We start from the raw sequence: 26,338 nt of genomic DNA, 5'->3' as shown, positions 1-26,338 counted from the left end.
TTGGACTAAAAAAGGCTTTTTCCAAAGTTTGTCTTATAGACATATGACATACACTGACCACAGCGGTAGTACCAGACTGCTCCTGCTGTGTGACTGCGTGTTGCCTCTCTGCATCTGTTGCATAAACTCACCTTCTTCCCTGCATTTCTCCCTCCACAGCAGGTTGTCTTCTGCCAGGATGCGCCAGTAGCGACACGTCTGCGCTGCCTGGAGGAGGTCCTTCGGTTCCAGGAATGACAGCACATACAAAGCCAGCTGTTGAAAGACAAGGGCGAGAAATGTGTTGTGTTTAAATGTCAAAGAAGAAGCAAAGGCGACCCACCATTTATTATAGTGAGTGCAGACAACAGTACAAACAGCTCATGAAAAGGAAGTTAAAATTAACTAAACCAAGATAAACAAAACAAACAGCTAAAAACAACATATGAGTATATGCACAATATTAACAGCATAAATCTAACTGACAAGGGTGCACAACAGTATTAGCATGGAACTGAATCAACACTTCTATGAAAGAGCCTTACAAAAATATACAAGGCTTCACAGTGCAGGTAAATATGCCTGTGACACAGTTTGTTTATCCAAAGGCAGCAAATAAGAACACAAAACAATAATGAGCAGAAATCAGGACCAATGTGCAAAACGGGAAACTGCAGCTTTTGCACTTTTTATGTCTACACCTGTATTTGGACAAATATTGGTGGCCATGATGATAGAAAAAAGGGAAGAATGAACCTTTAGGTCAAGGGATTTCTCTGTATCGCCATTAAAAGGGTAGGGATTGTGGGTTTATTTTATAGGATGAGGTGTAACCCGTTGTGAAAATATTGTTCTTTCATTATATTGCAATAATCTGACATGATAATGACCCATAACACACTGCGTTATGGGCACAAATTCAACAGTGGTGTCATGAGCATCATGAGTAAAATGACTCAGGCCCACTTGAACTCAGCCCAGTCTTTCTGCAACGAATGGAGGCTGCAACTAATGATTATTGAAAACTATGCCTTGTTTTTTATTGATACGGTTCTTATGTATGTTCATCTGTTTAAGGGTTTGCTGTGTTAGATTTAGGTTTAGTTGAGGTCACTGGCACCAACAAGACCCATCAGAAACCCTGAAACACTTCAGTCACCCAAAAAGTCTGTTTAAATCCAAATGTTTTATGAATGGACCTGAAGTCAGTGACTGCTTGTTAAACTCGGCCACAGTCTTCTGCACATTCTCTTCATAGTTGAAAATCCCCACTGTATCTACAATGTGACCACAGGTATTGTGCAGTTAAAATTACTTGACATCCCCAGTCAATTCATTTCCAACAGCTCTGACAGAGCAGAGGTGAATTATCAGAAGGGGAAGAAAAGAAGAATCAGCAAAGGGAAAACTAAATGAAAAAAGAGGGTTCACGTCCCAGTGTGAACACACATGATGCTGTTTGTATTTTTTGACTTTGGAGCAAGTGGTGCTTGATTTTAAGGTGACGCCTTGAAATCTTGCATCCGATTGCCTCACTCTCTATGTTGCTACCACCACCCCGTTCATGCCAACACCTGCCAGACAGAGACAAGGTGTTAAGTATTTGATCAGCGCCACAAGATATGGTGGATCGAGGCTGTTTTGTAAGAATCCCTTATGTGATCTTATCATCAGTGTGGCACTTCAGATTGTTTGTGTTGTCAGTTATGATGCAGAGCGAAAACAAGACACCCCATCATGGATGCTGTTAAATGATGTGAGAGAAGACTGCGACAGGATTAGGGCTGGAGAGGATGCCTTGTCTCTCTGTCAGGTGTGTTCATTCAGAAACAATCACAAAGAAGAATACGAGGATAAGGGTGAAGAGGAAGTTGTGAATTGGCAACAGAAAGAGAGATTCAGGAACTCACCTCTTTGGGCAGCAGGGAGATAAAGTCTCGCTGAAACTGCGGCTCTATCACCTGCATCATATGCTTGACTTGTGTGGGCTCACAGCTGTCAATCAACTCATCCAGCGCCAGCAGCTTCTCTGGGCCAGTCCAGCTCTGGAACAGAGAACAGAGGATGTTGTTTTAAAACTCTAAATTGTTTCTTTCTGAAGGTTTCTGACCAAAACCTACTCTACATATCATCAACAATCAGAAGTGTGCTGCTGTAGGAACCAATAGGCTTTGATACGGTTATGATTTATAGTTGAGTTGAATTTCATTCATTCAAATCTCACCTCTACAAAACTAAAACCTTATGTTCAGCTATCTACTATCTAGTGACTTTGAAATTAACCCAACATACCTTCAATTGTTTTATCTAGCTACTAATGTAGCTGAATAAATCATGTACTAAGACGATTATTCTCAGTTTTTCTCATATGGTTTTAAAACAACACTGTAATTACTGCTATGATTACAATAGTACCAGATCCTCGTGGCTTTTATTTTGGTTTCATTCACTGTAATCTGAACTCTCTGTACTGCCACAAGAGTCAACCCACAATTTGAACTGTGGGCAGATTATTAATTGCATGTCCACATCTGGATTGCAGCACCCAGCACAGCCGTAAGTATAGTAGACCCCTTGAGTTGTTATGTAAAATTTGATAGCATCACTGGAGCATCATGGAAAGCGCTAGCTTTGTGAATTGTGTCTGTAAGAAGTTAATGCTCCCTGCATGTCCTCCACAGCAGCACATTTTGCTTGAGGCACCTGCCTGTTTCTAGAAGCCAACATATTAGTGGAAAAACATTGGGAACCAGACTTTATCAACAACATTTATTGAAGCTGTGTTTTTTTTTTCCCCTTTTGCTTCAACATTCAGTTATTTAACACTGCCTGTTGAATAGCGCTGTAGCGTATGTTGGACTCAACAGCCGTGGTTGTTTTTCTCTGGAGTGCTGAAATCCAACAGTGATTACAGGCTACGAGTCAGGGTGGAAAATCTGGCACAGACAAACCACCTGTAATTTGGCAGCTAAAAGCTTTAGCCAGAGGTGCTGGTTCTAGAGGTAATCAGGGGGTTCAGACACATCCACCCTGCCAGGGGGAGGACCATGCAAGGCCTCCTTATGCATTGCATCAATTTTCTACCATAGATTGTCAGTGCTTTTGTTTTAACATAATCAACACCACAGGCTCACAATTCCCAAATGGAGACATGGTTTTTGGTTAGCAAACCCCCTAACTTCTAGTCTGTTATATATTTAGAAACACAGCTGGAAATAGTTCATGTTCAGTGATAAGGTTTTGTGCCATTGCATTTTTTTCTCTAATGAGGTACTGTGCTTAGGTTGGTTTCCTAAAATAAATTAAAAAACAAGCCACTTAAAAGTGTGAGACTTTTTATTGATCCCGATGAGGCTGTAAAGTTGCTGAATGTTGTTTTCGGGACAAACTCTAGTGATTGATGGTTAATCACCCTTCCCCTTTAACGTCTCAGCCCAAAGCCTGATTCAGTTCCTGGTTTCTTAAATTTCCCCAGGATTTCCTTCAACAGTCCCCTGAGAATGGTTAGAATACAAACTGACAGTCAACATCTGTGATCACAGTGCTGATAAATGAACATGCAGGGAATCCAGGCTGAAGTGTTGCTCTTTGATCAACTAATCATTATCATGAGAGCTGATAAACTACTTCAGACCCTCGGAAACACTGAAGTATCTGCTGCTTAATTTCTGATTCATGCCTGAGTTCTTTATTCAAATTGACTGCAACCAAAACACACATTACTGAAGTATGACTACTATAAGCTGCAAAGATGCTGATGAGGAAACTACTCTTCATGCACATGAGTAGTGAGCTATTGGTTGTGTCTCAGAGTTTAGATAAAGTACAAATAAACCTCTATAACGTTGGATTTTGGCTTTTTGTACAGACTGAACAAACATCTAACATGTTGCTGGTGTGTCCTTGTCTTCTGGTGCATAAAATTTCCCACTTGAAAGCAGAAATATGTACATTGTGTGAAAAATATTATTGCTCGCTAAAGAATTCTGCTTTGTAGTCATGTTCCCTCTCTAAAAGGAGCTACAGGTCAGGACTAGACCAGGGAATGTACAGAATGTAAGTTTGAGGTTTAGCTGCCTGTAGCCTTAGTTACATTAAAGACAGTATATTGAGCTTGGTCAGGATTGAGGACTAATATATGTAAAATAAACACAGAGGTGTCACGGGTTGGCCCAGCCATTCAGAGATAATGACTTTAAACTCTCTTGGGTAATGAAATCCATGAAAACCTATTATATAAGAAATAAGAGAGACCCCATCAAGCCTAATATGTTTAAATGACTATTTCCATGAGGAGTGGAGTCTCACATGGAAGAAATGGTTTCATTATGGTGTTAGAGAAAATGATATAATGGAAAAGCTAATATATAAATGGTTAAACTACAATGTGGTAACTAATATGCAGTGATCACAAGTGGTTGAAAATTTAATAAAAATTTGTAAATGCTGTCTGTTCTGACTTTGCTTTTCATAGAACGACACCCTTTGCTCCACTACTGTTTGGATAATACAGTAACAGTACATGACAAGGTACTAATAAAATGGGCTTAAATCATACTGCACTAACTAATTTTATCATAGTGGACAATATTTGTTCAACCTTTAACAGGCTGCAAGTTTAAAGTAGACATATGTGATCTTATAAGTCTGCTTTTTAGTCTGAACAGGTACGGCTAATTCCAATTCCACGCTACAATGCCTATGGTAATGTGGTGGGCCAGAACAACAAGGCAGCAATTATCTCTGAGACTAAGTGAACATTGATTGGGCACAACATCTGCTTTTTGATGAGCTTTAGCCTGAGGGTTCATAGTCACCTGAGGGGGGATGGAAAAAAAAGACAACATGCTCACCTGAAATGTTCGGAGCCATTCTTGGAGACCCGTGGGTGGCTGGATTGAGGTGATACGCCGTCTCTGCTGCCCCTGACCATTGGCTGTTCTAATGTGGCCAAATGTGGTGGGAGTGGCTGGACATGGGACGATTCCTGTCGGGCTGTAATTTGCAGGAAAATACAAAACAACTTAAAAATGCAGAACATTTTAAGACCTTTAGTGAGAAATTGTGCATTAGAGGGAGGATGTGGAAGCAGCAGTATTTTGGAAAAACAACACAATTTTGTACCATTACAAACATATTGAAGATACACTAATAATGAATGAGAGTGATAATAAAAACATTATGAGGATGCTTATTTGTGCACTGGTTAGTTTTGCAGCTGCTTTTACACATATTTCCACTACAAATGATAGCAATAATCCAAAAGATGGCCTGTGGGTCACTGCTAAAATAAGTATTTAAAGCTGTTCTCTGAAAGCATGTTTGCCTATCGCTGATTTGATTTAGCAATAAAAAGTTGAAAGCATGTGCTTCTGCTGGCAAGTCAAATAAAAACAGTGCTTTCTTTTGAGTGAAAGGCAATTCCCTTAATCATCCACTCATTCTCTTGTTATCACATGCAACTTATGAACAAATGAGTTGTTCTAATTAAGAGTGAAATCCCATCTATTTACACAGCAACTGTAATTTCAAACACACAAAAATCTAAATCTAAAATCTACGTGTATCATGTTGGTCACAACATGGAAAAATTAATTGAACAACCTACTGTATATCACACTATTTACTTTAAAGTATGTCTAAGTATAATATACAGACATTTCGTACCGCCCCACTTATATCAATGAACACCTGTTTGTGTAATGCAACACAATTCATCTGCAGCATAAACTACAGTCTCCAAATGGTCATAAAATTAAATGAACACTTCGGGAAAACAATTTCAGCAAAAACTGAACATTATCACCTTCATGAATGCAGAATGTATTGTAGAACTGCATCACTTTTAGCTAGATGTATTTAATAAAGCGACACCTGAGTCTATATTTCTGGATCAGACTTCAAAGTGTGAACAGACACATGGACATTGTAAAGTAAGGGCAGCGGGAGAAACCATCCACTGGGCACCGTGAATACTTCGGATTCTGCTTGCTGACAGCAAAATGGGAAGCTGGGGGTCTATTTCATTATTGATTCATTTTTAATGGGAGAGGAAGCTGAGACGGACCCAGTTACATTTACAGTTAAGTGGCTGTGTTCAGTCTGAATTTTAATGTAGCTATATGTGAACACGTGCATTAAATATTTAGGGTAAGAGAAAAATTCTGCTGCCTGGATGCTGCAGATATAAAGTGAAGCATTGTTCCGTTTGAGGAAACAGCATACCCCGTGATATACCTCTTAAGAATTTATTTTCATAATAGGCTCATTTAGTATGTGTACAGAATGAAAATAAAGAGAGATAGCTCTTTAAAATTTAATTTCTATTAAAATTAACTGATGCTAAGAACTGGAGCAGAACTCGATGCTGCAGGACAACTGGGAGAAGGTGCGAGCTCCCGGACAACTAAGAGGTGAAGTGTGAAATGTAGGTGCCTTTACCTTGGATAGTCCGGGCCTTTGCAGGGTTTTTTTCCTGAAGGGAAAGATCGGACCTCGGGGCCATGGTCCAACTTTCTCTTCATCTGACAAAGAAAAACAGAAAGAGAGAAACATTGGAAACCATCACAGCAAAACTCCTAAGACTACTGATCCATCAAATCATATTATGATAAGACAACAGCATGCTTCACTTTACTTTACTTTTACTTTTAGACACAAAGAATAAAATTTCAGAATGGGAACTCGTCATGGAAGTTTTCAAAAACAGTGGCGAGGACAGAAAATTGCATCTACAAGTTACAGACTTTGTTAAGATTATGTCTGAACTTCAGCATATTAAAATCCAGACCCCAAAGCCTCGCAACACCTTTATGCAAATGGGATATCAATCTTTAATGCATAGGCTAAAGATTCAATGTACTAACATGTACCATAACAAAAATAAAGGGATGATCTATCTGTAGATGACACTGCTCATATGAGGAGATGGCAGGATCCAAAGCAGGTACTTGTTTAACCATGCTGAGCTTCATTTAGATTATTTTCCAGCAGGGCAACCAGTCGCCCAATAATATCCAGAGGCAGTCACACATTCACAGTCAAATCTCAACGTGACCAACATGTTCATGCACACAAAACAACCACAAAGTACAAAAACTTTTATCAGGGAGGGCGCATGGTGCATTCTTTGGGAATGAAGTTTGATTCACACTGATAATTACAGAAAGAAAAACGAAGTAAGTCACTTCTTTATCATTCTCTATCACCTGCATGAGCTCACACCAACAAATCCCTGTTACCACCTACCCTACTGCGCAGACAAAGGAGCCTGTGTAAAGGCCAGCACAAGCTAATTTTCTTCATCCCATGCCTGCCACTCTCTCTGGCAAGGCTTGTTGCCACACATGCAAGTGATCACCATCTCTTCGTCAGTCCCTCATGAATAAACAAGCTAACTTCAAAACTCAACATTGATTTTTAAGAGTCTGGCCTTGTTCTTTGATTAATTTAAGGAGTTTCATTATTCATGAAAGCTCAGCTACAGTACATGACAATAATAACGTCAACCTCAAGTAAAGTCAGTGATTCAACAAAGACACAAACACCACTTAATATCAGACAGTGCAGAATCCACCAAGGAGACATCCTGACGAAATAAGTGGACTTAAAGGTTCAGATGAATCATTTATACACGTGGCATGTGTTCACGCTTCTTTTACATATGATGTAACAATTCATGCTTTTGCACTTTCATTTCAGGTCAAAAGTATTTAGCAACAGTCTACAGTTAACAGTCCCACCTGTGGTGCAAGACACAACCTGTTTTGGAAAACACAGGAAGTAGCAGAACATCAATCTGTCCTATTGTTGTTGAAACTGATTAAGTCTTTTAGAAACCACAAGCTCAGTTTTGTCCTTGAGGCAAACAATGCTCTTATGATGCACTTATGTTGCTTTAGTGTTGCTATAAAGACAGCCTTGTGCGTTTGACTCCATACTGTCTGGACTTACAGTGGCATGATTACATGTCTCTCCTCAAAATGTGAGTGTTTTTTTTTTTTTGTTTATCACTATAATTTGGTGAGTGTGTGTTTGTCTTGTGTTTGTTTCTCTGCCTCAGTTTGAGTTTTGGGAAAAACATGCAATATATAAAGGCTATGATGAAGCAAGAAAAAATGTTAAAAAATAAACCCTGTGTTTGTGAAATGCTGAATGTAAAGGATACAAGCGTCTGCATCCATGTATTAGGTATCAATACGGGACCCCTTATTCACTATTAAATATGAATACAGATTTAATGCACCACTGGCAACGAATGCCTGAGTTTATAGAGGTATGTGTACATGACTAGCACACCAACATATACTGCGGGTTAGGTGCCCTCTGGACATTAGCCTGCAATCTGAGCAATGATTTGTGATCTTTTCCTCACAAGTCAGCTCATGTGTGAAGCTGCAGAGAGATTTAAGGGGAGAACCATAAAAACCTTAATTAACTCTTGTTGGAAATACGAAGAAAATGCACAAGGAAGAGGAATCTAATACAGAAAAAGGCACACAGGCTACATTTAACCTATGTGGCTGCCTGAGGTTGCTTGATTGCTTCAGAATATAAAGACAACAATCAACAGATAGGGTTACAAGAAATTCCCAATTGTTAAGATCTGACTCCTAAACCCAACTGCCTTGTTCTTAAAGTGGTGATCTCACTGCATTGGCAGTTCAGTAGCCAAGGAGAGTCTGGGTGTGCATATGCATGCATTGGTGCGTGTGTGTGCGCGAGTGAGAGAGTGAGAGAGAGAGAGAGAAAGAGAGTGACTGTGTGTGTTCATGTAAGAAAACCTCAAACTAAATGTGGACATGTAAAAAACAGTGTGTAACCAGGTTCTTCATGTGTTTCAGCCTGGGAACAGGTAACCAGAGAGCACAGTGTTTGTAAATCACTACTAATCAGTCCTCCCTCCTTCCTCTTGGCTTCCCCTTCCCTATCTGGCCAAAAGCACAACAGATGGATACGGAGGGAGTTAATGATATTTTAAAGACAGCAATCGCTCTTACATAATGTGTTGATTCATTTCAACTGAGGCTACATCCTGCAGCATAAGTCACTTGAAAAATCTTTTCTCGTTTTTCAGTGTTTCAAGCAGACATGAAACAGTTTCATCATTTCAATCACCACTGTTAGAGCTGCAGAGGCACTTGTATCTGAGAACTGGCCATTTCAGAGAAGAACGATCAAGTTGTAAAATTGTAAGGATCAAAACTGTGATTAAACCAGAGCAGAATGGCTTTGAGTGCATGTTTAAATGAATCGTTTTGGTGATTCGATTTCTGTCAGTGCAGGGAAATATTTTGAGCTTTAGGGTTTGGCTTCAAAACCCTGTTATCTTAGAATGAGTAAATCCACAGAATGGATGGAGAATACAAATGAGCAACCATTCAAAGCTATAAACAGCTTCTCATTGATTAAGATGGCATTTTCACTTAATTATTAGGATTAATTGAGTGAAAGCTCCAACACAGCAGAATGAGTGAATACAGCTGGGAGGAAAAAAAAAACTGGTCCCACTGCAAATGATACGCGATTAACAAACTTGTCTGCATTACACGTTCTGCAAAACGGATTCCCTTTAATGCTTCTGTTTGTACGCTGTGTCTAACGGAGCTTCATTTTATGGCTGCCAACCAGCATAATACACCCAACATCCTTGAGGATATTCCACCTCACGCAGTCTGACACAGTGACCCATTATCTGTGGCTGGAGCCTGAGGGGAGTGCACAATGTCAGGGAATAGGCTACTCCAACAGGCAACAGCAGACTGATCACATGCATGCATCTCACACAGCCACTTTGGTCAATGCATGAAAAAACACTGCTGCATAAGGTAGAATCATAATAACCCTGCACACTGGGCAGGACTGCAGGGGATACTGGCTGTTTTGTGTGTGGCAAATGGATAATTATCTACAAAAGTTGAAGTCTGCATCAATAAAAACATAGGAGGTAATGAGATGATGTCTACATGTAATATATATGTTGTAGCTTCTTGATTATGTGGAAGAGAGGACCGCAGTTGATGTACAGGTGCAAAGAGCATCTGAGGAAAATGGGATCATATTTCATCCACAAATGCAAAAAATAAACAGCAAATATGCATCCAACAGTGCAAAATTAAAGCCAGGAAAGTGCAACAGCCGTAACCCATGTACAAATGCATTGATTATCCCTGAATCGCCGCGGTGGCGTTTATTTACACGGCTCAAGTTACTATGAAGGGCAAGGATGCCTAATCCCGTGGTGATATTACAACATTTAACGATTTGCTAACATAACATCAAGGCCCCGGCGATTAAAGAGCCGTCTCTGGAGGTCTGCTACACTGCTGTTCATCCTCCGCAGTGGCCGCACAATCTGCCTGGAGAGGCGCGTCAAACATAATGAGGGCGACAGAGCGAGTCAAACATTAAATAATAAGAGACGGGGGATGTGTTGGAGGTGACACCGGTGGTTAGTACGAGCAGAAATCCTACTCACTTTGTAGAAAATCATCTTTAAAGTGCCGTAGAACCCCATCCTTGTAATCCGGTGTGTTTCCCCCTCTCTTCTTAGTGACAATCGTTGAAGTCCAAATCTGTGTGCGTGGTGGGGAGATGGATGTGACAGTGTGAGGGCAGTGTACTCTCAGGTAAATCCGACGCTGTCTCTGATGTGAACATGCTCGGGCACGTCACCGGGCTGGCGTGCACGCAGTAGATTCCCCGGTAAAGGTAATTAAAAAAAAAAAAAAAGAAAAAGGTTAGAAGAAAAATAAGAGGCAGAGCCGTGTCACGCCGACTTAAAAAAGAGGCTCGGTCGCTGGGTGAACAATGCGATGCGACGATCCCGGAGGTTTGAGCGCCGCCGACCAGCCTCAGCGAACAGGGAGTGAACAGATGAGGGAGAAAGAGGGTGACTCTCGGCTGAAAGGGGAGGAGTGGAGGAGAGAGCGTCAGAGCGCACAGCAGTGTCCTCTTCCTCCTCACAGGCTGCACGACGGCTCCTCCACACAGGATCGGATTACAGCCTCCCCGCTGGAGACGGCAGCAATGGTGCAGTCCAACATTCAACACTGTGCGCAGCGCATCCTCGGCGTGCAGGGTACCGGGGGACATATGCGTAACAGACGAGGCGGCACACAGAGAACGGGAGGGGTACGCACTTGTCCTTCTGCATAAAAAAGGTGGACCCCCTTCAACTACACTCCATCCATGCACCCCACCCCACCCCACCCAGGGACTACACCACCGGGCTATTTCTTCAGTTATAAAATGTCATGTCATCATATAATTTATATTGATCACATTTAAGTAAAGTGAAACATGGCTGCAACTAGAAGAATATAACCACTCACACAATTCTTGTAATGTTTAAATACAATATGAGATATGATCAGTTTAAATATTTGATTTTCTTTATTGATAAGTCTGATTAGATTCGTGTTTTTCACAGATTCCTTGATACTACTTCACCACATTAAGAGCAAATTTGTACCAAAATAATAATATTGATTACTTTTATAGTGTGGTATTTCTCGTCTTCATATTATCTGATTACATCCTCGACCACTGCATACATACATCGCACAGGCTGCAGCGGAGTGCTGCGTTTAAGGCTGTAAACAACTCAGCCCACAGGCCACACAACAGAAAATAGTCTAACATTAGAATCAATCAGGCAGCAGCGTGAATTGATCCATGTTTGCTGCACCTGCTCATTTCCACACACATGAAACTGGCCAATATTTGCACTACAGTATGGAATGTAAAGGTTGACTGCACCGGCCCAGTTTGTAACACTATATGCACTTGTGTTAGATACATAACCTCAAGATGACAGCTTTAGTTTAAACCCACATGAACATTTAGTACAGGTGAACTGTCGTAACTCAAACTGCCTTTTCAAAAGGACATCATTTGCATTCCCTTTGTTTAGCCAAACAATATAAATTCACTAGAAGCTTTTTGTTTGATTAATTTGGACAAAGCAGCGTCCCTTGGTCAACTGTGTTATGTCACAGTGCTGTAGAAAACAAGCTGAAACATTTCTCCATTAAACTGACCAGTTGTCATTTATAAACACTGACATTTGAATGCAGTTTAGATTAAACTTTGAACACAGGTTTGTTAGCTTCTGAACAGGAAATAATATTATTTTGTTTTAGATATCCAGTTTGGAACAAGCCATTATTTTCATTAGGTCTCCAACACTTGACCTCACAAAACACTGGCATTAGATCATCAATACAGGGAACACAATGAGGGATCAGGACTCTAAGGGCTTTATTCACAGGTGATGGAGCAGTGTGATCTGGCAGCCTTTCAGGCGCTTCTGGCCTACACCTGTAATTACAGAGTGACCTAGCACAGGGGGGAATTTTAGGGCTTGTTATTGAAAAGAAAAAGAAAAAAAAAATTTGGCAAGAGAGGTCGGGTGAAACCTGCCACCGTTTGGGAGATAATTGCCGAGTTTTGGACATGTGACACTTATGCTCTTAAAACCCTGTGGCCTTTTGCTTGGTAATTTAACAAAGCAAATGAAAGCTAATCAGATGCTGCAAGATGTAGGGATTTGTGTTTAAAAAGCCTGGATGAAGGCAGTAAACCATAAAAATCATGATCTTTTGAGAGAACACGACAGGTGCAGAGCGACTTGGCTAATCTGTGTATTTTAGTCACACTTTCTCACCATGATAATCCACACAGAAAAATCACAGACAAACCGCTTCAAGCTGCGTCTGTGTGTGTGTCTAAGGTGGTCATCATGAAAAAGCCTCTCTGGTTGCTCTCTGTCGTCCCAACCTTTACACAGCACATTGGAATGCTTGGCATGCAAGAGGGGTTGCACTGTGGCCTTTGAATAGGCCGTGGTCTCCTTTGTTGCCCTCCTTCTGCTAGTTAGTAAAGCATTAACAGGCCTCTCCCCCTACTGACCTACTGCTTATCATAACCAAAATCCTGCTGGCCAGACGTACAGCAGCACATTAGTGTCTCTAAAGCAAACCCATTTCGGACTGATCGTGTTTGTGATTATCAACAAACATTTTCTGGTAACAGCATTTCATCAGACATTGGCTCCTTTTGCTGCAATATTTGAACAGCAGAGGATGTATAAAAATACACTAATTACATCGCAGTGCAGTAGATAGCTTGTGGGGAAATGCAAATTCCGTCTCATTTGACTGTGCACAAATAATAACAGACATCAATGCCAAGGTTTCAGCTTCCTGACTCAACAGATCCTGTACAATATGTGAAGACACATGAACGAAGTGAAAGGATGCGTGTATTGATCTTTTTGTTTATCAGTTTTTTAGTGATTTTGTTGTTAATGAACTAACTGTAATATATAAAATGTTAAAACTAATGACAAATTCTCAGCACAATTTGTACAAAACCATTGATATTGTTTGTCTTAGCTTTGAAACATGCCAGGGTATTTCACAATCAAGTGAAGTCTCAGAAAGTTTTGACAGTTTGCATGTAACAATACTTTGGATAAAAAAATGATTGGAAAATTTAACTAATTTAAAGGAGACACAACTGATGAATACTCTAGTTGGTGATAAAAATAATATAAATCTGCAACTGATTTTGATAATTCATTACTTATTGTTCCCACTAATTTTAAAGTTAAAATGGCTCTTCTGGCTTCTCGAGATTTGCTAGTTTCCTTTGTCTTTTAAATATAAAACAATAGTTACAGCTTTTTTCTGACACTTTAATCAGTTAATGGATTAAAAGTTATACATCGCACCTCTTAAATGATCATCATTGTGAGATTAATCTTCTGTTGAGAGATTAACTGATTCATCTTTGCGTCACTGAACCGAGTATTAAGTGAATTATGGGTCTAACACCTGTCTAGGTATATTAGAGTCCAGCTATTCCAACTCAGCAGATGTTGGTGGTGGGGGAAAAAACTACACTGAAGGAGAAAAGAGCTTTCTTGAGCAAATGTTTAATGTGAGGTGGTGAACTTGAAGGAGGCAAATACTTCTTGGGCAGCGATGCATCACTAAACGGGTTTGTGTCATTGTGTGATTGTCCTCTGTGTGGAAAAAATGAGGACTAGGGGGTCTACTCTCAATAGATTTTACTGAAATGGTAAAGTGGGAGCCCCATTCTGGGGTGGACAGATGCAGTGCGTATGGGGGAGGTCTGATGAAAAAGGAAACCATGGATCATGGCATTCTGCAAAGGATAATAATAGAATCATCGACATGGCATGAAGCCGAATTAACATATCCTACAGCCACCCACGCGACTTAAACGTTCAAGTTTGAAGGGGTCAGGTCAAAAAACAAATTAAAGCTAGAGTCAGTGGCATCTCCCTTGTGACATCAACGAGGTTCATGGAAAATAAATGGAGAACAGAGGTCAATATTTGCAATTACAGGCAATTATTTAAAAATTGGAGTCAAACAGATGCAGTATTTTAAAAGTATACAAGTAGAGAAAAAAATCAATAGAAGTGTACACAATGAAAAAATGCACAAAAGCTTTAACACTTCAGGTAGAACGATGAAGTTTAAAGAGCCATTGTCCAGAGTTGTTCTGCCGAACCAAACGGCTAAAGACATCAGAGGCAAATAGGGTTGTAAAATATTTGTGGCGGCAAAACAATGTTCAGTATTTGTTGTTTATCACTTAACACAATCTAAATGGGAATTCTTCTCATTTGAAGAACTGTGAAGGTCACATCTGACCTGTCACAATAAACCAATGTAGCTTCATTATGTACTCTTTATTCATTATGCAAAATAAGCTTTAATATAAACTGGTTTAAAAAAATATATTCCAAAATATAATTGCAATTGTGCAGCCATGACTGATCTCAAGTACAAAAAAAAAAGTCAATTTATTTTCTGAAGTGTTTTAACAGTAAGCAGAAGGCAGTAAACCAGAAAACCAAACTAATGATGCAATGCAGAAAAATAGTTTAAATGTTGGACTCCAGTTTCTCTCAGAGACATATGACTAATGGTTTCTTTGTGGTCTAATGATATGAGTCCTAAAGTAGCTTCCATAACTCATCTTTCATTAATGATGGCACACATTACCGTTTTCTTCAAAGCAAAGTTTATCATTGGCCAATGCCAGATTCTTAGCTTTAAAACTCTCTAAAACAACAGAAGAGTAAAACAAAATCTGGAAGTTGTATGTGTGGTTCCATACCCAAAATTTAACATCCTAACATCTCAAACCTGTCATAATTTCAACTGTTAGATGTGTAGGAAGAACATTTGTTTTCAGAAATAAACTTGTAGCTGTCTGACTAATGTTTCCAAATGTGTCAAGGCCTCAGGCTATGATTGCTCATATTGTTTAATTTTGCAAAAATTATACATACAGTGTCAGCTGAGGAGAATAATATGCACATCCTGTCAGATGACAGTTGTTCCCAGCAGGACTGCAAGAACACCTGGATAATATCCTGGTGACCTTGTAGTCCTGCTGGGAAGAACTGCAGAGGTGGGAATAAAGCTAACCACTGTATCACTACTTTTTCCTCAAATGTGTCACTTTAAGAAAAACTAACTCTTGCTAGTCCACAAGAGTGGACCCAGAATGTGTGTATCTTTGTATTTTAAACTCAAAATACTCTCAATCAATATGTTTTCCAATCTCAAGCATCCAAAGCATAAATCAGCTCAGTACCTGTAGCTTGGTGGAAACTTTGTCAGACACTTCAAAAAGAAAGTTGTGAAGCTCTCCAAGAGCCACAGTCTCCTTCATGTTGATCCTTAGTACACCTGACCTACAATACACCTGTAAAAGTGAGCAGCAAATGTGCATAACTCAGTGAATGGCTTCTCTGAACTCATATGTTTGATGTCTACAGTGTGTATAATATAAAATGTAGCACACAACAGGTACCACACTTATAGTGTGGTAGTAGCTATGGTGCAATAATACGAATAAGAAATGTACAGTATAATATTAAGATTAGTGGTAAGTTTAAGAACCTCTAGTAAATGCTTAAGGATATAAAGAAAGTTCTGAAACGGCAACATTTAGTCTAGTCAAAGTTTAAAGCAGCTTTGGCCCGGTAAATTCTAATATACTGTACAATAAGTACCCAAGGAGGAAGTTACATACGAAACCTTCTTGTGCAGGAAAAAACTTCACCATAGGGGTATTAACATTTTCTGCCATTCCTAATCCCCTTTCCCATGATAGGCCTATCTGGTTTTGCATTTGGATGCTGCCTGAGCTGTCATATCTCATTCAGAAATGAAAGAGGGGTTATGGAAATGTGTGTGATGAGCCAGGTGAAACTTGGCCGGGCCTAGCATCAACATTTACACAGAAACGAATAAACCTCTTTAATCATCCAGAATTACCACTCTGCATCCCAGATGAAGCAGAGTGAGCCAAATTGTGCCTGCTGGGTGTTGCCTATCATCTGTAGATCCCTAAATATGCTTGAAAAGGTGGTGGGAAATCATGTAGGGACACTTTGACAGTGTCTTGGTCGCATGCCTTGACCTTAACTCACTACAGAAACTCGAGCATCTCACTGCCTTTATTTTTTAGTTTATTTAAAGAAAATATGCCTAAGTAACATCTGAACTGAGATATTACTTAACCCTCAGTGGACATGCTATTTGACACAATCTCTTATAAACGCTGACAATAGAAAAATAAAACAAAACTATTAATTTACTGTTCTTATGATCATTAACCCAACTTGTAATTAGCCATGCTAGTGAATGGTAATGTCTGTTGGTTTTGTTGACCAATTTGGTTCAGACTGAATTACCTTAAGTAATAGTTCCAGCCATTTCAAATAAATGTGAAATTTCTGGTGGTTTTTGCTTTGCAAAATCAACCAAAAGAAGTAAAACCTATTCACTGAACAGCTTCTGGCAGACCCTAGCAATGTGTTGCAGTCTGATGACAAATTGCTCATTAATGATTACTGGCTACTCTGGTCCATGATTCTGCAATTAGTTGATCAACTACAACCAGCTTTGGAGAGTCCAACCTGGCGACATGGGGCTGTCCTTGTTCTGGAGAAACGTTCTTTATGCAATATCACAGTTCTATATGTATATGTATATGTATATGACCTATACATGAAACATCTCTTTACCAATTACTTTATATACTATATTATAAGTAATTTAGAGGGTGTAGATTGAGCTTCCCAGATGATGGTAAGCATCTCAGTTTGTTGCAATGAAAGAGGGGCAGCATTTCAAAATACTACAGTATATGCTAGTGGCACTAGTAATAATACTAATGTGTATCTCATTGAACCTCATCTGGAAGACTAAGGAACCATGAAGGACATCACCATGAAAAATCCTGCCTGAAGAAGTTTCCCAGTGAAGAAACAAACTGTAGTTCCTCTATGTAACAAACGAGTAAGAAACAAAAGGGCAAAGAGTGGTACACTCACAAGATAAATGATGTGATACTTTTTCAACAAGTTGTACAATGAAATTTAAGAAGCAGGAAGACAGGATGAAAATGATCACAGAACGCATGATAAGCAGTTTTGTCTTGGGGATGAGGAACTCTAGCCGTTCTCTGCGTTTACTGAAGATTAAACTAAGGTAGATTCTACTGACAGGTGAGTCTGACTGATGAGGTTATCTGGAAGGAATGCAGGTGGAGCAGTTTGCAAGTGAAAGTTGAAAACAATGCTTTCATTTTGTCAGCCTCATTCTTGAGTAGAGAAGTGGCACAAATGGACAAAGACCAAAACACCCAAACGTTTGATAAGAGTGTAATACGTGACTCACATGATGATACACAATCCAATTTCCAGAAAGCGAAGGGCACATTTGATCTTGTTTAGATGTGTCTACTGGCCATGCTTTCAAAGGCAATGCTCTGGTCTAAAGTGACTGTTTAGGATTACAGTTATCTCTGATGGACCACCAGCAGAGTGGATGATAGCAACCTTTTTAGTCCCCGACATGTCGGCGCACAGTGAGACTCACATTTTGAAAGAGAGATCAATAAGCTGGCACATGAAAGAACATAAATGTTTCTGTTTGGGCGTTTGTTGGTGAAGATGAAAGATAGAAAAGAGATGTAACAGCAGTGCAACTTCCATGCAAACTGTGGACTGGGCATGGCTAGATTTACTCAACATTAACTAAAGCCAACAATTTTCTATTGTGGTATTGAATATATGAAATTAATGATTGAAATTAAACAAATCAAAGTCTACGAGGGGGCAAGAAACTAGCCTGTAAATTAACTGAATTGGAAATAATGAGAAATAATCTAATCCCAGAATAATGGATTGTTGCAGAAATGCATCCAGTTCAACAATAAAGATTTCCACCTGATTGGGAATCAAAAATATGCTGACTCAAGCCATTTGTGCCATAGGATAAATTAAAAAAGGAACAAACAAATTCAAAAAATTAAAAAATCTCTGCACTTTAAAAAATACAGACACATAAAAAAGTGATTTGCACTGAACCCAAAGGATGTGGGAATATTACTTAGCACAACAGACTGGGGGAAACTGGAAGTTTTGTGGAAACAAAATGCAGCAGAAGATGTTCATAAGTTATACAGTAATTTGTAAGTACAGTCCACTGTGGGATCTTATTCACCGTGTTTAATCCGCCGTACTGCTGGGACTGAGGATCAAGTAGCCTTTTTTTTTGGACTGAAGGAATACAAGTTAATAAGGCAAGGAATCTTAATCTCTATAGAAATTTTATACATTTGGGGGGGAAAGAGTGGAGGGCATTGTTCTGAGAAAGACCTTAGCAGTAAAAGCATAACACTGAGAAAATTCAGACAAGTTCTTGAAGAGTATAGTTAGATGGATGATAGTGATGCTGAGAGAGACGTGTCTCCCCAGATTTAAAGGGCTACTGTGAATGACAAGAGGTCAAGTGTCATAAATGTTTCATTTCAAGAAGGGCAGAGGAGCAGTGAACCTTGGATAGCTTGCAAGGATGTTTGTTTCACCCCAAACACACAAGCACACGCACACGCACACGCACACCACTTGAAAGTACTGCAGTAGCTGTTGACAGATGAGACATACTGAATGTATTTATTGGGAAGAAAAGGGAATTTGAAGACTGCTGAACTGTTCTGCAGGAATTTTTGCTTCATGCGATGAAGAGTGAACATTCACCAATATTACTGAAATTAAATAAATTACATAAAGGTAACATAAGAAAATTCTATAAAATGTACTGTGGTAGACAGCAACAAGAATAGAATGTTTATTGCTAAAGCTGCAAATATAATAAAAGCCACCAAGGAAGACACACAGAACTGTTTAAATGTAACCAATGTACAAACCATGTCTGAATTAATACAAATCAATTTCTTTATTATAAATCTAAGCATTTTGTATGGTTTTGTATCTGCAGATGCAGCAATGCACTATCTTCGTTGACGGTGGTTTTCAGAGGTGTGCCTGAGCACAAGCAGGGATTTCTTTGTGTCTCCCTTTAAGGCCGTGCTATCCATGCACAAAATTTTCAGCCAATGAGTATCAAATATAGGTTTTTTATTGTTTTGCAAATAATTAGTAAGTATTCAGAAATGTACATAAATAAATATGTACAAATTTTACACAGAGTTCCAACTATTTTGGAATTGGGGTTGTAACTGGCAAGGCAAGGATATAAAAGGTGGTCACCATATGTTGATTGAATCCTGAAGTGGAAACGTGTCTGGCTGTGAAGGCTGGCAGCATGGGGCCTCTGAGGAGTTTCATCCCATGCTGGGCAACATGGAGACAGACATAGGACAGAGAAGAACCCAGCTGCTGTCTAAAGAAACTCCTGAATGGCTGGATATTAATTTTGTGGTATGGTATGCTGTATGTTCGTCAGCAATCCTCCAATGAGCTGAGCAATATTAACCTTGTCTAACAAACACATCTGAGACAAGAACCTGACCCACTAAGCTGCTATGGTCAAAGAAAATGAACAGATATTATTTTTATAAAATTAATCGTTGGTGCTGGTGTTCAGAAGATTTTAAAGCAACATTTCAAAGTTTCACTTGGTTGGAATTAAACCTCAGAAAAGGGTATATGCACAGATAACAGTAGTTATATCTCACTGATTCAATACAGGTTTTGCTGCAGTCTTTTCCTCCTCCCTGCCTCCCAATCATACAGCAACTGACACATACTCCTGGAGGCCTCCTACACACTAAAATGACACAGACAACACCACTTCAACACTTCCTTGCTTGCAGAAATAGATAGGAGGGGAACAGAATATTGGATCATTTAGTGAAGCACCTCTAGGAGCTATAGTGTGTGTGTGTGTGTGTGTGTGTGTGTGTGTGTGTGTGTGTGTGTGTGTGTGTGTGTGTGTGTGTGTGTGTGTGTGTGCGCGTGTGTGTGTTTGATGATTTGTTTGCTCATGTGTAGTGCTTTATGCCATGCCTAATAGATACAAGTATTCCCTAAGAGCCTTGTGAGAAGAAAAAACAATGCATAGTCATAAACCAGGCAGTAAAGTGTTGGACATGGGTTGATATTGATATAACACCATTCCTGACTCACTTTGTAACTAATGAGTAATTCACTGTCAAGTCAATATTCAGTTTTGTCTCCATTTTGCTGGTTTTGACATCAATGTATTTTATAGGTATGCATAGGGCTGCCAGAATGGTTAAGATACAGGTTTTCACCAGTTGTGTTATGTATTAAATGCATATGCATATTATTAAATATGCATATGCATACTGTCCAGCAAGTCCCTTTTAACTAACCTTTCATCTAAATTTTCATCCTTTGTCTTCAAATGAACAAAACAGCTGAGTAAAATACTAAAAGGTTTGAAAATTAACACAGGTTTTGGATTAAACCATTACTATTGTAGTCACTTTGTTTTCCTGTTCTGAGAGGAACAAATTAAATGTGAACAAATGCAATTTTCCTTTGTTGACTTGTTCATAGTGAACTATACATTGCCACCAACAACAAAGAGCAATCACCTCTTCAGTATATTATTTCAGTTTAAGGTCAAGGGTGTAGTGTTCACTTGTAAATATCTATTCATTTAACATATAGGTCAAGCTATAACAGGTTGTAACATGCAAATGTTCACCTTCTAGCAGAAAGTGTATTGTTAGTTTAAGCTGCCAATTGCCATTCTCCAAAACCTGTCAGTCATCTTGATGGGCTGTCTACCTTGAAACGACATCTAGCCGGTGGGCGAGCTAACCAGCATCTGTAGAGCTACTGCAGGCATTGAATCAGCAGATGGCAGGAGGAAAGTAAACATGCCTTCCTATTTATATGGTTCACATTCTCCTGGGGCCAATCAGTAAGCATGCTTACTGATTAAATACTGCCCTATAAATCTTGCTAAACACACTGGGATTGTAAAAATTCTTCTCCATAATATCACTTTCTCTAAATTCATAAACTGACAATGTTAAGAGTTGTTATACCTCAGTCTAAGACAACACTTATTACATTTTTTATATAGAACTCACTGAAGTCACCCTGTCATTTCTTTCCTTTTATTTTCCCCACAACTTCCCCAAAAGAAACCTAAAAAGCCAACTTCCCAGTCAATGAAATGAGCACGACAGTGGAAAATGAAAGTGAGGTTGCAACAGCATCCCCAAAAAAAGATTTCCCCCAGCACACGCTGTCCTACTCTCACACCGCAACAGCATGGAAGGTTTTAATGCTATCGGCTAAGAAACCACACTGTCTTTGTAAAGACTGGCCAAGTGGTTGAGGAAGCACACATGGAGGCAGGCATAATCCTTTAGATGTGTAAGGTTTAGTTGCAGTTTACACCAGACCAAACAAAAAAAGCTTAGACTGGTTTTAGTGAGCTTGTGGAAAACGGTAAATACAAAAATAAAAGTAGGGAAACACAGCAATATACCAAAAAGAACAACTATGCTGTGTCCATGGCTATTGGGCAGCTATCAGTCAGTTTCCAGTAAGTTTAGTGCTGAAATTCTAATGAATTCTGACTGAGGAGCTTCTATCCTGATGTTATACACAAAGACAGTCATTTAAGGACAAATCAATAATAAATTAATTAAAGTACCATCTCTATGTAAAATACTAGGAATACGGATAGTTTAGGGTACTTGTGAAAAGCTCCCTCTGTACTCCATCATGATACACTGTGATTTAATGGCATTATAAAACTGGAGGTGCTAGTATGTCAACAAATGTGCAAAATACTCTCCATGGGGCCCAGGATACACAGTGATATTCTTCTTAGGGGATAATTGCCTACATTCAAAATTAGTAGAGAACAACTTGAGACTCAACAGAAGAGGAAAGTGAACAGATTGCACAGCTACCAGACGAAAATATCAAAGGCTCGGGTCCATCTAAACTTGACATTTAAGAAAACTTTCTTAATACAGTACATTTAATCAGATTTAGTTAAAGTTCTTCATTTTGGGAATCTGATCACTGTTTATGGGGTACTTAGCTTAACTGTGTTAAAATGTCAAAGGGGTGTCATCACTTTCAGTTCACTGTTTCCTCTACCATGTTGAATGACCTTTAAATCAAATACTACCTGAATTGTAAAATTTCAAATGTCAGGCTACTGAACAGTCCTGGAGTCCTGCACTTTATTTCATTATGACAGTTTATCAGAGACATTTGAGATATGTACATATGTACATTATTTGTTCAACTCAACTGTTTTAAACTGACCAGGTGAGAATATATCAGGCAAAAAAATTAAAGGTATTCACAAACAGTACAGTGAGGAGGTTTGTTGATTTTTTGCCACAAAACACTTTAATTGAAAATTTCTGTATAGGGATAGTGTTTCTCAAGGTTACCAGATTCAATAGCAGTTGAAAACTGCTGATTCTGTTGACTATATTCTACATGACTGCAACTATTTGCCGATGTCTTTGACAACAACCTTTGAAATTTACTTGGTTTATCAGGGTTAGCATTATCTTACTTAATAGTCTATATTATTGTTATTGCCAAAACTCTAAAAAAGTGTGAATTGTATAGAGGAATAAAGAGGGGTCGAAGACAAAAGTAGGAATGAAAGACCTATCAAAAACAAATGAGAAGTTTCTAAGATTTTCTTTGAGAATAAATACTTAAAGAAAAAAAGCCTCAGTAATTTCCAAAAACATTTTGGACACCAAAACAGGAAGAAACAGTGTTTCTGATTTATAGATCTATTTTCAGATGCATATTTGTTGGCGCTAGTGAGGTGGTACAGCAACAGAAAATACACTGTAGTGCATTATTTTATTGCTGAACAGTGTTACAGTGCACCTAATTTCTGTTAAATCTGTTTTAGCTAAAGAGGCAGTGCGTTCTGGTAGGATACGTGCTGGTTTTGGTTTTGTTATTAATTAAAATATAAAACTTTGTGTGATTCTCCTGCTCTTTACCTGCACTTTAACTCCTCAATGCGTACAGCCTACTGAGCCATACTCCTAACAAGCTAAAAAGCCATCATTAGCAAAAAAAAAAAACCCATACAGTGTATGAATGGGAGGCAAGACTCACTACACCAATTCAGCCTTGACCCTATAGATGACCTTCCAAAAGGAAACCAACAATAGCTGCCATGCGCCTAGTGGTTTAATCTTCACAGCCCATCTGCTGTGGCTGCTGCCTGTGAGTTGAATCTGCAAGAGGAGAGGGAGTACCCAGCTTCTCTCTGAAGCTCATGGGTGTCTGTCTCACTACATCCTGCGGGACAGCTGTATGTTAATGTGCACAAGAGGCCGGGGACAGCAGCAGTCACTGGGATAGCCAAGCAGACACAGAACAAGGACCCCCTTCTCAGTGGGTAGCCAAAGGCATGAACTTGGCAGATTAGACATTCAGGAAACAAATAAGGCTCCATCACAGACAGGCACCCCAAATCAACAACAACAACCAAACACACAAAAAAGAAAAATCTGTTTTAAATGAGCCATGAGGTTTGTGGCTTTCTTTCTTTAGGAAATGTGTTTTAGAAATGCTGTAATTCTACCCTAAATTTGTGAGTTACAAAAATAGAAATATTGAAGAAACAGCAGAATTAAGTATGTAACTTATTTTATGGAGAATCCAGAGAAATGACAGAAAGTGTTGGTTTTATTTTTTCCCTACGTCTCAAAGAAAAGCCGACAGGTGGTCAGTGACAGCTGAAGCACGACAACTCAGGTAGAACCAGCACTGCAAAATGATGTTTGGAGAAAATTCAAATCAATAATTCAAAGCCTGGCAAGTTGCAGATCCTGACGTGACAATGACGAAGGACAGCCATGGGTGTGGGCAGCAGTGGAGGACCCCAGCACTAGCCTCCCCTCTATCTGTAAACTGTTGCCTGGCAACAAGATTCGCTCTTGCTGGCCTCCAGGCTGTAGTGTGCTGCCTCTGGCCTCATCCAGGGATAAGACTCTTGTTTTCTATTAGAGTCAACCAAGTCTGACAATGGATGCCGAGCTTACAGTAGAGTAATGAATTCTGCAGAGGTTGCTAATGAAATCTAAGAAAAGAAAAGGACCAATTTCATCACCAAACATGACAAGATCACCAAAATATGCACAAGAAAGTTCTCACCATGTCTTTTATTAAAAATTGTCACTTGCTTTGCTGAACTAACAATGCTACAAACATCAGGCCACAGCCCAACAGGTTGGAAACAATCATATTTGAAAGGAAATAGCCCAACCTCAATAATTTCTCTTTGTCCCTCCTGTATGGGATATGCCATCTGTCTCTGATGCACTCAGTGACGATGTCGCTTAATTGTTATGCAGGGGAGATGTGCTACAAATGGATTGTTACCAAACATACAGCTAGTTTCTGAAAGTGCCAAATCATCTGTGTTTCTTCTGTACTGCATTCAGACATAGGAAGTGGATCAGGATAAAGAAGAGGGTGTTTTCTTCTGTTTGAAAAAATGCTGAGTCACTGAGAATTCTATTAAGAAAACCAACAAGTGATTTCAGTCTATGTTTAAATATAGAGTTTTTAAAACTAATGGTGGTTATCAAATTTATTCTACTCTGTAACAGCTTTCATATAAAAATGCAAATGGTGAAATCGAGTGTCTTCTGTGCTTACCTTCGAAACATGGTTTTACAACATAGTTTTCTGTTTTACAGTTTGTTAAGGGTCCATAGTTGATCTAAAATGCCATAAAAGGCCTGGCAGCCCTAGGGATAATAAGACCTTTTTCATGTATTAAAACATAAATTTCTGTACTTCAAAAGGTGTTAAGGAACTTACTTTTACTAAAGAGAGGGGACAGCCAAGAAATCTGTAACCAAATAAAGTCTGAGAAAAGCTGATTAAGATTACCTTTAGTAGAAGTAAAACAGTTAAATTGGGTTTCAACAATACTGTTTTAAGAAAAAGTGCCATTTTCATATCCTTCTATGGATGCATAAAAAGAGGTAAATTCTGCGCTTGCAAATTGTACACCTCTTAGTGGTGCTGAAGAGAACAAAGTGAACTGGGTAGCTGGCGCACACTTGGCAGGTGCATCTACAGCTGGCTAGGGGGATGGAGGAGCAGCACAACCTGGCCACAAGGCTCTCTGGCAGCCCCACGGGGTCTGTCTCTCCCACACTCATCACAAATTAAAGAGGCCAGTCAGACCAAATCAGCACTTTCTCTTATTCACTGTAGCATGCTGATGTTGTAAGGAGGTGTAAAGGAGGCCCTGAGAAGATCAGTGGGGATGAAGCATGAAGCCCATATGTGGACACTGTGAGCCTTAAGCAACTTTCATACATGCAGGGTAACTTCATCTCCACTGACTCTGTTAAATCTAATATATATGAGAACTTCCCAGGAGGATTTCATGATGGATTTGTGGCTGAAGAAGGCATGCAGAAGCTCACATTTCAGGCTTGAGGCTGTATTGGCTTTTGGCTGCTTCTTATTTGGGGTTATGAAGTATGTCATGTACTGTCAGTTGTACTATGTCAGATTTATGACAGGGTTCAATTACAACCATGCCACAAACACCAGTTTCATGAAGCTCAGAATGACGTGTCACCACAGGTAATCACTTCTGCTTGCAGCTGTGTAGCAAACTATTTCTTTGGACGTAAGCTCAGACAGTTGCTAATGTTAATCATCAACACCAACAGTGTGGTCAAAGATTCATGTGTTAAGCTAGTAGAAGCTATTGCAGTATTGAGCCATCAGCCTCAAAAAGACACAATATGCATGTTAAAGAGCTCACTTCTTCATGTTTCGCTTTAATGTCACTAGACTCACATACTTAGTATAATGTGTTTTCTTACACATCTGGTCACTAAAAGCTCCAAAAACAGTAAGACTCCAACAATATTCCTCAAATGTCTACGAACTATACTTTAGATATATAGTACTGCAATTTCACCACAACATATTACATTATTGAAAACAAAGAGAAATTTAAGTGTTAACAATCTAGTGGGAAATGTTGCCTAA

General features: G+C 39.3%; 1 protein-coding gene across 3 annotated transcripts in view; it reads right to left on the bottom strand.

Moving 5' to 3' along the window:
* fbxw7 (F-box and WD repeat domain containing 7) overlaps nt 1-26,338 on the bottom strand; it is a 101,363-nt gene that overhangs the window by 13,055 nt on the left and 61,970 nt on the right. For 2 of the 3 annotated variants that reach the window (XM_026360116.1, XM_026360117.1), the window contains 4 exons: nt 6,421-6,503; nt 4,833-4,974; nt 1,890-2,024; nt 132-255 (listed from right to left, as the gene is read on the bottom strand). In XM_026360116.1, the coding sequence (XP_026215901.1) occupies nt 132-255; nt 1,890-2,024; nt 4,833-4,974; nt 6,421-6,503 (484 nt within the window). Of the gene's footprint in view, nt 1-131; nt 256-1,889; nt 2,025-4,832; nt 4,975-6,420; nt 6,504-10,456; nt 10,853-26,338 lie in introns of those variants that run through there. The other variant, XM_026360119.1, reaches the window with a different exon arrangement.

Source organism: Anabas testudineus, chromosome 1, assembly GCF_900324465.2.
Source record: "Anabas testudineus chromosome 1, fAnaTes1.2, whole genome shotgun sequence".
Taxonomy (NCBI): domain Eukaryota; kingdom Metazoa; phylum Chordata; class Actinopteri; order Anabantiformes; family Anabantidae; genus Anabas; species Anabas testudineus.
The sequence above is the reverse complement of the archived record's forward strand: the minus strand, read 5'-3'. Positions and strand labels throughout refer to the sequence as shown.